This window comes from Sinohyriopsis cumingii, chromosome 15 (assembly GCF_028554795.1).
Source record: "Sinohyriopsis cumingii isolate HCF-2022 chromosome 15, ASM2855479v2, whole genome shotgun sequence".
NCBI classification, from domain to species: domain Eukaryota; kingdom Metazoa; phylum Mollusca; class Bivalvia; order Unionida; family Unionidae; genus Sinohyriopsis; species Sinohyriopsis cumingii.
This window is the reverse complement of record NC_142975.1, coordinates 107,171,596-107,185,771: the sequence shown is the minus strand read 5'-3', so window position 1 is coordinate 107,185,771 and position 14,176 is coordinate 107,171,596. Positions and strand designations below refer to the sequence as shown.

At 35.0% G+C, this 14,176-nt stretch overlaps 1 protein-coding gene across 1 annotated transcript in view; it reads right to left on the bottom strand.

Annotated features, from left to right (window-relative positions):
- Positions 1-14,176, bottom strand: part of LOC149782434 (nephrin-like) — a 58,352-nt gene that overhangs the window by 13,140 nt on the left and 31,036 nt on the right. Inside the window, exon 4 of the mRNA XM_089935138.1 lies at positions 5,857-6,159. Within this exon, the coding sequence (XP_089791264.1) occupies positions 5,857-6,159 (303 nt within the window). The remainder of the gene's footprint in view (positions 1-5,856; positions 6,160-14,176) is intronic.

Genomic DNA, 14,176 nt, shown 5'->3' with positions numbered 1-14,176 from the left:
TAAAATTTGACCCCTGATAATACTGGACAGATTTCGGAAGGCCAGATTCAGTAAAAAAAAAAACATTTATCAAAGCTTTTAATATTACTTTAGTTTTAATATTCCTCAAAGGAATTACCTCCGGTAATCTTGTAGACACACACATTATGGTCAACTAGTACTGATTACCTGACTTGGTCTTAGGTAAGGGACCAACACAATCTATCATTATTGTGCTAAATGGTTCGTCAAATGCAGGAATAGGTTGCAGATGAGCCTTAGGTATCTTCTATTTGGGTTTTCCTACCGTTTGACAAGTGTGACAAAATCTGTAGTATTTGCAAACATCACTATATATATATATAAATATTGGCCAATAAAAGTGATTCAAGATCTGGTGACAAGTCTAACTGATGCCTAAATGATCAGATATAGGAGTTTCATGGGCAAGACTGAGAATTTCCTGTCTATATGATTTTAGAACTAAAAGTTGATAGTTCACTGACCACTCATCACAAGCAGGTACCTCAGGTAGTCTCCATTTTCTCAAAAGATCCCCATCTTTAACAAAATAACAAACAGGTATTTATGTGGCTTCATTTTCATTAATGGCCCTCTAAAACAAACAGGAAATCTCAGGAACATTTTCCTGCTCGACGACAAGTGATTGTTGTATGTCGCCCTGAACAGAATAAAGAGAATCAGTAGGTAAAAGAGGATCACTGTGATCAGTACCTTCTGATTGATCCAAACAAGGAATAAAAGTGACCTCATCAAAAGCCTGACTAATACATGTGTCAGCTAAAGGAATAATTTCCTGACTAACATCATTCTCAAGAGCTTTCTTTGCCATAGCTCTAGTAACTGCGCAAGCTGGATATAAATCAGGGAATTCTTTTTCAATAGGATTGACTTTCTGATGCAAGCAAGGCTTGTTAGTTATAAGTGGATTAAACACAACCTTATACCCAGCTAGGTCAACAAATTCTCTCGAGCGGTAAAAACGATGCTTTTCCAACTGTCACGTGTCCTGAGTCTAAGTCTGATGACAAATTTACACAATGGAAAGAAACATTAACAAAGCCGCACTCTACTCCCTGAATAAGAACACTCTCATTAGAAGAAGTCTTAGAAAAGGTGAAGTACCTAACAAAAATAGACTTTGAGAAGCTCCTGTGTCCCTAAAATTTTAATAGGGATAACATTGGCCAAATCACCCAAGAGTGATATAGAACCCTTCCACAGGAATGGTTTATAATTCTCCATAATAAAATCAGACTGGGGTTTATTTGACCCAACAAATATATTCCTTTCAGTATATGACCATGACCTTGACCTCTTAGAAATATGAGCATTTGGAATAGGTCTGTCTTGATTATTTTGCTTATTTTTCAATTTGTAGCAATCAGAAATAACAGGTTCTCTGTGTTTGCAATAGGTACACATAGGAAGAGATAAGGACTTCTGATCAACCTTGTCAGACACTTGAATTATAAAAGTTGTGCCAGATTGATATTAGGAACGGTTCGTATTAGGCTGAAAAACTTTTTAACCAGATGACTGCTGAGTGGAAGACTTACTGACTAAAGAAATTATGAACTAATTAATACTAGTCAAGCAGCATTTTTTAAAGTTTTGACATTGTGCTCATTAAGATAAGCCTTAACGTCCCTATGGACACAGCTCACAAACTCTTCAAGTAATATGAGTTGTATGAGATTTTCATAATATTAATCAACTTAATTGGCTAAGCATCACCTATCAAATAAGTGCTCTTTTTCTCTTGCCAATTCGACATGAGTTTGTCCAGTTTCTTTTCCACAGTTCCTGAACTTTTGTCGATAAGCCTCATTTACTAATTCATAACCCTTCAGAATGCATTCCTTAACCAGATCATAGTTAGCACTTTGCTATACTGACAGGGAAGCGTAGATGTCTTGGGCTTTCCCAAAAGTGTACTTTGTAAATAAGAGACTTCAATGCTGTCTTTGCCATTTCAGATTTTCAGCAATGTTTTCAAAATGAGGAAAATACTTATCTACTTTTTTCTCTAAAAGGGGACAATAACCGAATATTCTTAGTAACATCAGATCTTGCATTTGTGTGTAAAGTGGAGGATTGCTTTTCACTTGCCAGCTCTAATTCTTTTAATCTAAGTTGATATTCCCTTTCTTCCTTTGCTCTTTGTATCTGCAATTCTCTTCTTCCTTTTGTTTTTGCAATTTTTCTCTCTCCTCTTTATTAAATTGCATTTGCTTCTCTCTCTATCCTCTTTCTGCAACTGCATTTTCCTCTCTCTTTCCTCTGTATCTAATTGCATTTGTTTCTCCTCTTTCTCCTTCTGTAACTGCATTTTCCCTCTCTATTTCCTCTGTACCTAACTGCATTTGTTTTTCTTGAAGCTCAAGCATTCTTAGCTGTATTTCATTCTTGTATTTTAATTGTAATTCCATAACTTGTAAATTACAGTGAAATGGAGACTGACTATTCAAATACAAAGCACATTTATCCAAAACATTCTTTTCCATCAAATATTAGACCAAAATATTTTTTATTTCTTGCTTCGTTAAAGATGGCTATGCCTCAAAAAAGATCATATTTTCTGGCAAGGTGAAACAATTCATCCTTTTCAAGGACTCTAACTGTTCCTAGGTAGGATCTGAAATAAAGATCTCCACTTTAGATGACATTGTGAAAGCTTGTTGGTATCACTAAAGATTGCTAAAATGTGGAATAATGCCTCAGAATTAGGAAATTTTAAAACAAGGTAAATTTAAATTTCAAAACCAAGTTTTTCAAAAAACACTTTAGAGAAATCTGTATCCGGACAAGACCCCAATTTTATGTTACAAGTCTATGCTCTTAAAATAAATAGCAGAAAAGAATGAAAAGCATCAAACTTTTGTAAAATCAGCAAATAATTTTTTCTCCTAAAAGAAAAAGTGAAAAAGAAAAAGAACTTAAGGTATTGCAAATTAAATCCCAAAATAATCATAGAATTACAGACACAAGTCCTAATAATTTAAAGTCCAGAATAAAATTTAGTAGAAGTCCAAATTAACTTCAAAGCTGAAGGTGTTGAGGTGTCTGTTATAACCTGAATGTGTCAACAGTTTTTAGTTGAATCACAGTAATATAATTCCAGGTTTGAATTCACTATAAATACCAGTGAATGTCTCTGTCCAAGAATTGTATCAAAACACTTTTGTATTTCCAGATAAAATCACCTAAATTACAGTAATTTTAATAAATAGATTCCAGCCCAGGACACAACATCTAATACAGCTTGATTGTGCTAGATCTTAGAGTACCATTGAAATTTATCATCAGTGACAAGATTATATAAGAAAATATAGTCTTCTGCCTGAACTAAGGTCACGATTAGCATTTTCTAAAACAAACTACTACCTAATGGAAAATAACCTTCTAGAATGATCCTGATGTTGACAAAATAAAAATGTTAATTATTATGAGAAATCTATTATTAAAATTAAAATATAGAACCTTGACTATGTTAGGTAGACCAGGTCAATTCTAATAATCTTGGTCTAGACACGAATAAACATATTTACTTCTATTAATAATGATCCTGATATTAAGCTCATACACACTGAGAATATTTAGTGATGTATTAGTTGTTTACATAATAAAATAAAAAAGTCAATTCAGGTCAAGCAGAAATGAACTCAATTCTGGACAAGGTCAAGTCCAACATACAATGTTACATTATAATAACATGTCATGAAATAAAACAAAATTTAAACAAAATAACTAACAATGCAGATTAACTATACATAGCAATATTACCTAGCTAATCCTTGTCCATGATTATAAATTGTACTTTAAGCTTTCCAAACTTGTGTACAAGGATTTGAGTTCATGACAATGTTTTGTTTTTTTATTGGTAAAAGGCCCTGCTTTACCCGATTTTTGTCTTGTTCTTAACTACAATTTAAGTAAAAGACCTGACCCTATTTACAACTTAGAAGATTCTAAAACTGAATTCGTGTCCCACACTATTCATCTTGTTGTTTCTTAGTTTTCTATAAAGTTGTTTGCATCAAAAGTATTTATTCCTATCTTTAAGTTAATTTGTGTTCAGATTATATTTTTGAGGACTCCTTTGTTTAAATTATTAAATTGAGTAAGAAGGTGCTCATTCATGTTTGGACTAAAACACTATTTTGGGATTATTTTGAATTCACTGAAGACCGTTCTGGATTATATCACTGAGATACATTCAGACTATTGGCACATTAGCTCGTCCAAGACTGTTGGCCAATAATCACATTCATAGTATAATTGATTCGGAACACTATACTTTTGGACTTGTGATTGAACTTGTAGGATTACTTTAGATTTAATTCACAATACTGAAAGTTTCTTTTATATATTCAGTTTATATACAAGGGAAAATAAATTATTTGTTAAATGTCATTGAACATGGTGTTTTGCTTTTTCTGTTTCTTACTTTAAAACCATAAAGTAGTAATAACATATAATCTGTGAATATGTAAGTTTCATTTTATATCTTACTACTGGTAGGTTGGCTGATACCAGAAAACAAATATATTGTTTTGGAGCCAATATGTTGATCTCTTTATATTTCCATACAAGGTCACTACACAAAACTAATCCCATTTTTGTACCTCATTTATCAAACTCTAAAAGCATAATTACTTATTTTCATGTTAAAAATATATGAATTATGATAAAACTACTTAACAAAACAATAAGAGTACTTTAATGTGGATAAGCTCAGCCAATCGGATGCCAGATTACCTAATTAATATGCACTGGACTTGTTCAAAAGCAAATTCATCAAACAGCTTGATGGTAATAGTTACTTTATGTATCCCAATATGTGATTTCATTGAAAAATCTATTTCAGAAGGACCATTTATTCTAGGGGTGGGGGAAGAGGAGTTATGTAGAAATACATTTTCAAGAGGGTTTATACGTTTGCCACCATCAAGGTCAGAATTACATTTTCGTTCAGAACACAGCAGAATTTATAAACATATTTTAGTAAGAGGATGAGGTGAATACTGGATGATTAAAAGCAATATATGCATAATTTGTCATAGTTTACTATCCTTTTCTGTACCTATATACAAAAATTTAATCATTTTATAATTCATTTTTATAAGACTGACTAATGAAAATAAATACAAAAATGTAAAGACGTGGAGAAAATGTGATTAAGATTGGGAGCTTAATTCCCAAGCTAAGTGCTACTAAATGCTTTTCTCAAAGTAATATATCTTTTTAGACTGGTTCATTTATTTACATTAATGTTCCTACAAATGAAGTATAGCTCATAAAATAAATTATGAATAAAACAAACTCATGAGCTAATTTGGCACTATGATTCTATTAGAGCCTACACTCATATCATAGACATGGCCCCAAACCTGAACTCCCAAAATTACTATTACCAGTCCACATTTATGTTTTACTGTAAATTATGTATATACATAAAATATTGTCTGTAACACCAGGTGGCTTTGTACAGTATTTTTTGAGAACCAAATTATCTCAGCTGTTAACTATCACATATACAACACGATATAAAAACATCTGAGAATATGAATTCTCTGTAAATATGATTCAAATTAATATTTAAAAATGGTATTTTCCTGCTCAAAGTTAAGTCTTAGCATCATTATTCAACAACTAGGCACTTTTCGCTTTGCTACTTCCTTACTTACATAATTTAAATCATATTTTCATAGTGTTTCAGTTACTTCATGTCTATTTTTGGAAATTTCATAATATCAAACACATATGCAATTACAAACTACCTTATGCTACAAACGCTTGGTTAGCAACAAGGATAAAACATGCTTGAAGAAATAAGAAAACATTAATCCATACCTATTACATCTATTGAAGCTTCCATTGACTGGACAATGCGTCCATCAGGTCCTGTTATACCATTATCAACTAAACATGTGTAGGTTCCCATATCTGCAATAGTAATGCTTGGAAAGCTGATTCCTAATGTTGACTGGTTTGCTAGAATGCCTTTAATATGTCGCACTTCATTGTTTCCCAGTTTGTGAATCCAATCATAAAATTTGTAATTGGAGGGTTCACCATTGGCTGAACATTCAATATGAACTGCAGAATTTACTTCAACTATAGGTGGTGTTACCTTAACATACATCTCTGGAGCAACTGCAAATTGAAGAATGTTATAAATTATTTAAAGACAGCAAGAAAAAGTTTTGAGAAATCTTATGAACATTCCCAAATAAAATATAGTAAAACTGTGAAAATCTCAACCTTTCAAAACTTTTAGCATGGATAATTATGGATAAAAGGGGTTAGGCATGAGTCCGAAATCTGCTTGTATTTTGGATAGCACGGTCATATAACACAGCGGTGTGTGCATGGAAAACAGATTCGTTGCCATGTTTGTAATGAACTAGGACGTAAGCAAAAGTTGTGCACATACCAATAGGTAGAAGGCAGTGATGTACCGGCCTATGCTACACATATCCAGCAACAAAATGCATTAGAATATGTGTATGCTTTTCAATGTAATACATGTAATAATAATTCTATAAACAGGTTCAGGCACTATTTGATTTGTGTACAAAGTGCAACTTGTTAACTTGTAAACAACTATGTGATACTGTTTAAGTTACTTCTCCCTCTGAGGCTCCTCAAGTGTCTAATATATCAATGTATTCTTGTATGTATGCAAATGGGCCTCATATTGAACATTCTCATGTGTCCACTACATGTGGTCATGGTACAACAGATGGATCTTGTATGTTATCTTCTTCATATGTTTATGTAAATAATCAAGGCAATGTAAAGAAATCTGTCAAGTCGAAAAACAATACATTGCATACTACCATGTCTGAAAATCAATCCTCTGCTCAGATGTTTCATGTCTTTGGCCTCCTCAAAAGAGGTCTGCAAGTAATCAACCTAAATATTCAACACATCCTCCCTAAACTGAATGAGATTAAATTAATAATACAGCAAACTAGATCAGTCAATATTCCAGGTCGATGTGAAACCTTTCTCTCTGATGATACTGATGATTTGGCTCTCCAAATACAGCGGGTCAACTGAGACAGAAAAGATAGGGAATCGATGGGGGTGGGCATATTCTTCTCTATGTAGACAGTTCCATTAGTTATAACAGACGTGTTGATCTAGTGACTATTGGGGTAGAGAGTATCTGGATCGAAGTAACCCTTGCCTAATCTAAGCCAATACTCTTATGTTCAGTTTACAGAACACCTAGTTCCACAGCTGATTGGATTGATAGATCTGAGGTGCAAATTCAAAAAGCGTTACTAAAGGAAGATTTAGAAACTATTATATTAGGTGATGTTAACATTAACTACTTGCAAACTCCACCATTAACATGAATAAGTAACTTTGAAACTTAAAACTTACTCAATTAACTAAAACCCCATCTAGAGTAACATATAAAAGTGCTACTATCATTGATCATGTCTATACTAATAAACCTGAAAACGTAAGTGACATTAATGTACCAATGTATGCACTGAGTGACCACTACCCAGTCTGTATAATTAGACATGTTCCAAAATCATCTAAAAATGGTCAATACATTGAAATACAATAAAGGGACTTTAAACAGTTTGATGAGGAATGTTCTTAAATGATTTAGTTTGCAAGCCCTTCCTATCAGTCTGCAATATATCTGATGTCAACACTGCTTTAGACAAATGGTATCAATGTTTAATGCAGCCTTAGACAAGCATGCCCCAAGTGGATTACCCCTGAGATCAATGAGGCTAGGCACCTAAGAGATGATTTCCACAAGAAAAAAGACATGAAAAGCTACAGAAAGTGGAGAAATAAAGCTAAGCCCTTGATATATCAGGCAAACAAGAATTACTATAAACAGGCTGCTGATGTAAGTAAGAATAACAAAACATTGTGGAAGCATCTAAAACTGCTGAACCCACCAAAACAGTTGTTTTCCCCCTAGACTTAAGCAAAATGATGATACAGCAACATCTGTACAAGACATATCGGAAATGTTCAATAATTTCTTCATAAGCGTCTCCAGTAAGAGTATTCAGAACCAGTCTAACAACCCAATTGAACTTGATGCTCTTCTATCATTTATAAGAGCTAAAATTCCTGATGATAATTATTGTTCAGTAGCTAATGTTAGTGGAGCTGATGTTTTTGATATGCTAATTAAGGTGAATATTAATAAATCTTCTGGATTGGATGGTACTGGTCCATGAATTCTTAAAATTGCGGCGCCAGTAATAACAAAGTCATTAACACATATAATAAATTTAAGTATAATGAGTGGTAATTTTCCAGAAACACTGAAATGTGCAAAGGTTACACCTATCTTTAAGAAAGGAGAAAATGAGGATCCAGGGAATTGCAGACCAATATCAATTCTAATTCTATTATCACAATTATCTGGAAAGCATGTAGCCATTAAGACATTATGGATGACAACATGGTGCTACTCAGTCTAAAAAGGAAAAATAATATCAATTTAACCAGATCTTTGCAAACGTCTGACATATGAATTTTACTACACTAAATTAAAAAGTAAATACAGTGATAGGCTATGTCAACTCATCCCTGATACCAATTTGTGTTGCAATTATTTAGAGTCAGACAATGTTTACAATGACTTGAAGGATGGCATAAAGTCTCAATGACTTGAAGAATGGCATAAAGTCTCAATGACTTGAAGGATGGCATAATGTCTCAATGACTTGAAGGATGGCCAAATATGAGATTTGGTCAAGAGTTTGACCAAGAAAGTTTCTCCAAACTGAAACTATTCTGGAGTCACAATAGCCTGAGGGTTTAGCAGAAGGATAAACTTGATATGGAAGCTCCTCCAATGGAGACAACACATTGGTTAACGTAGCATAAAGCATTTTGGGAAAGATGGTCTATCTCCAACCCTCCTTTTAAACACAACCTCATAAAAAGAAGTATGTCCATGGGCTGCAGGTCATGACAGGGTCAGTTATTTCCCAATTATTTCCCGCAAAATGAAAGCCCAACATCCCATAAGGATTAAGATAAATAATATGAAAGAAGTAATGCTGTTCTGGTCCCCTGCCATAATCTGACATCGGATAAGCTTATTCTCAATCCCCATCAGATGAAAAAATAGTCTAAAGAAATGAGGGTGACTCGACCCGATATTTACATGGTGACTGGCACCCAGTGCCTGGTGACCTAGTGACTGGTGAATAACCACCAGGCAACTAAAATCAGCAGGGACATCTATCTCCAAGTCTTAGAGACATTTATCATTTGGTCAGGAATTGTTCTCCGGGAATAGCATTAGCTGTTATAGTAACATGTATCGTATTGCTGATATTAAAAACTCAATTTACTTTGCACTCTATGGCCCAGATTGTGCTTAAGTGTTATTCGCATAAATATATATATATATATATATATATATATATATATATATTCTTTACCTTGCTTGTGAGATTAAAAAGGAACTCTTTACTCACCACTATGCTATTAACGTGTTCTCTGGCATCTAAATGTGTACCAATGAATATAAAGGAGAGGAAGGTAACACCTGTAGGACATCAACCTCTTTGGGCAAAAGACCAACATGACCTATTAACATGTGATCTCTCAATTGAGGTTCAACTATTAAACTGGATTTCTCAACAAATATTGTACACCACAAACTGCTTGCAGTAGTATTATCAACATTAGTAGTAGTTCTCATAGTATTGTTCTTGTTGTTGTTGTTTATTTCATTGTATGGCAATGACATCTAATTTAATTCTTACATACGCACACTTGCTTTGTATGAATGTTCTATCAAAGAGAAAATTATCTAATACAATGATAAACTGAGAATGGTTTGAGTTTCAAGGATACCAAAGCATATAATTTAACCACATACAGGCTTCTTTTGAAGAAAAAAAAAATGTTATTTTTCTTACAGGATTTATTGGCTAATCATCAACCTTCATTCTTTAAAATATGGTATTTTATATACCACCATGCCTAGGCTGGTGCAATACCTTATAAAATAATTAGCTGCCGTTGATCATTAATGTTCTGATTACTTCAACCATTAAATAAATCTTCAAACCATATTCTTAAAACTGGCAGAGTCTTTTTTATTTCTTTTAGATATTTTGGATGTCATAGAATTCCTTGAAAAACTTAAACAAAAAGAATATTTTAAATGCAACAGTGACTGTAGTGTTGATTTATTAGTTAGTTTTGGAATAAAAAAGTAACTAACTGACTAAAGGCCTATTAAAATTTCTGTATCAGATATGTATGGATAAATAATATAATTTCATACTTTCTAAGTCTGGAATCCCATATAGCACACTTGAATTTATGTATCTCAATTTTCCCTCAAGATCTGTCCTGTTCAATGAAACCCTGCTAGTACAAGAGAGACAAAGAGCCAGTGTATTGAGCCATTCAAGTATCATACAAAATGCACACATCAGCCACGATTGATCATGGTGTCCTTGCTATTATTGAGACATTGGTAGAAACTGAGTAACACTGACTCTCAGATGCAAATACAGTTAGGATTAAATGTTTGTTAAAAGTGAAATGAACACATCAGGCTGTTTTGCAAATGTCAAGTGCTGTTAATGCATGATCTGTGTACATTTTTGGTTGAATTGGAACATTGAAATAGCAACAAAGGGATTAGCCAGTTGCAAATTAAACCGACAAAATGACTTCTGTATAGTGATAATCATAAGCAAGATTCAGAGCATATGTCTTTGCCTAAACAATGTCATTTAAAACAAACAATTGCTTTGCATACATGAAGCTGTTACAGTCAATTCACTTGAGTGACTCCATAAAGTAGTAATAAAACAGGTTTGTAAATAACTGACAGTCTACCGTGGGAGGCAAATTACTGTTTAATACATAACTAGCAGCAGAGGGACTGAGCCCACCAACTACTTCGTTAAACAGGACCATCTATCAAAAACCTTTCCGATAGAAGTTCGTATTTCACAAAAATAACCCTTCTAGCCAGAAACTATGATGACTAAATCCTCTTTTCTGGCTAACGGGGTTATTTCGACAGCGATAACTCGCTATAAAAAATAGTTTCTACACGGGGTGACGTCGACGAAACACTTTGTGGCTCAATCCCTATGCTGATAATCATTTTAGGATTTTTAGTTAAAAAATGTATCTAACCCAACTTGGTATCGTGTCCGAGGATCATGTAAATTTATCGTCACAAACCCGTGTGGTTTTCGTTGAGCATGACTAAAGAAATTTTAAATTTATTGAGGTCCATGTCACCACTGCACCAAGTCTGATGAATATTTCTCAGCGTGTGCGCGTCAACTCCGTTAAACACCGCAAGAACGTTACAATTATCTCTGATCACTTTTGGAATTTGTGTATAACGTTGTGTCACATAAATGACATCAGTGTTTTTGTGTCGACCGCGGGAGAATATTCTGGCTGGATTTTTTTGTTTATCCAACATCACATCGTCGTACACAACTAGGTTGTTAATTGATCCATCAAGGTCGTCGACGGATGGAGCTTCTTCGATGTCAGTTATAAAATCAATAACATCTTCGTGAAAATCACTGATTTTCCATTATCGATTTTGCACTCTCGTTAAAATCTTTTAGCACTTGATAACATCGCTGATCGTCCACAGACGGGGCTATCAAATATAATTTATCCCACTTCATCCACTTCATTATTAAATTAAGTAACAGCTGTGTCTTACCCGACCCCGATGGACCTATGATAATCATTCGAACAGAATTTGGTAGCACTGAGTTATGCTTGATTGGCTCTCGTCGCTTTGACGCAGAAAAGTCAGTGATTTCCATTAGATATGTCATAAAATAATATGGATTTATATTGTGTGAAATGCCGAGCACGTACCCCAACTACGGATACAACAACAATTACAACAAAAAATAATCGACAAGCGCTTACAGGCAAGTGTGAACGATGTGGCACAAAAAAATTTAGATTTATTAAAAAAAAAGCGGAGGTGATATCGCAGCCAAGTTAACAGCGCTGCCAGGAGCTCCGTGGGCTAAATACCCAGGAGAAAAACATCTTCCAGGATATAATTACTGTGGTCCAGGAACCCGACTTGATATCAGACTTGATGCTCAGGATCAACCAAAATCCGGCGAGTATCCGATAAACGCTATCGATGCAGCGTGCCATGCTCATGATGTAGCTTACCGAAGCAAGGATTTGCAACAGCGCCATCTCGCGGACGTGAAATTAATTCATGCGTTCAATGCCATCCCTGATAAATCTTTCAAAGAAAGGTAAGCATCCTGGTTGATAAAAACTGCAATGAAGGGTAAATTAGTGTTAGGTACTGGTATATAATGGAGTCGATTTATTATTCCCCAAGCGGATACTGGAGAGGTAACGCGACAATTAGTAAACTCGCTGAAGCAGCAAAAGTTACGGCGGTTACTGCCAAAAATTGGTTATCCCGACAGGCAATATGGCAAATTTATCTACCGCGCCCCAAACAAATTCACTTCGCGCATTTCGATGTTAGTGTGCCAAATGAGGTTCATCAAGCTGATATATTACTTCTGCCACATGATACTATCCGAAGACGCACATACAAGTACGCGTTAACCATAGTTGATGTTGCCAGTAGATACAAAGATGCGGAACCGTTAACGACTAAAACATCATCTGAGGTTGCTTCTGCGTTTGAAAGAATTTATCGGCGAGGACCTACACCACAAGGTGGTCTACGATGGCCGCATCTGCTACAAGTTGATCCTGGCAAAGAATTTCAAGGTGTGGTATCATCGTTGATGAAACAACATAACGTCACCATACGACGAGGACACACTGAAATTCATCGTGATCAGGCAATTGTTGAGCGATTCAATAGAACACTTGCTGAGCGGTTATTTGGATATCAATACGCGAAGGAATTTATTCAAAATACGAGATCGCGCGAATGGGTTGCAAGATTACCAAGCGTGATAGCTGCGTTAAATAATGAAATAACTCGAACAACCAACATGAAACCTTCCATCGCGATCACAAAAACACAAGGTGTTTTTCAAAAAAATATACCCGTACGACGTGATTCTTCAGCGCAGCCGATACTGGGTAATGTTACTGTAAGATATTTATATGAACCAGGCGAACTTGAAGGTGGTAAACGAAGAGCGACTGATCCCATTTGGAGTGTTACCACACATAGCATATCCACCGTGACAAGATCCACTGGCAGACCAGCAATCTACAGGTTGGATTCAACTGCTCCTCAACGCGGATTCACCCGTGAGCAACTTCAGGTAATTCCCGAGGACACACAATTGCCGCCAAAATCACTGAAGTGACTTAACTAGCGCTGGCACCCCGACGTCGATTACACTCAAGACAGGTCAACATGACATTATCACGTGTATGACCGCGACTGTTATCTTTTCTGTCTACGGTAAATTGTCTTGAATTTTTATTCGAATACTGCCATAGCATTATACAATTACAGCTCGCGCAGTGATTATTCTGTTGTTGTTTCAGCGCAACGACGAAGTCATCGTCAAGATCAAAATCGCGATTATTTTTTTTGTCACTCTGTTTGTAGCCGGCGAGTTTTTTTCTTATTACATCACCATCGGTGATCCTGTTGTTTTCATCGCTATCAGCGTTTGATTTAAAATCCGCAGGATTTTCCAAGACAATTCTTCGCAGTTGAGATATTCTTCTGACTCTGGACACCGCCAAGTAGATTAAGTTTGACCATTCGATTCGATCATCAATGATCCAGACAGTTGTATCTGAAATAGTTAGTCCTTGAGAACAATGAATGGTCATTGCGTATCCTAGCGTCCACGGGGATTTATTCATCGCTAGTGCATCCTCAACAGCATCGATGTCAACTAACACAATATCATTCAATATTAAATTCTGTTTCTCTGTCTTTCCTGGAATATCAACATCTATATTTTGTAACCGCGTATCAGTTGGTCTATAACATAACGGCGTTGGCAGCATTGGAAACTTTATTTTTTGTAACCGAAATAGCTGTTGTTGAAGTGTGTCTCTGACTATCTTTCTACTTGCCACTATCAAATCGTCTGGTTTCCACACGCGTAAAAAGTCACTCATCGAAGTTTCAGGAATTATCTCGCGCATGATTTCACATTGAATTTTATTCGGTTGTAGCCTGATTAGTGTTTTAAATTAT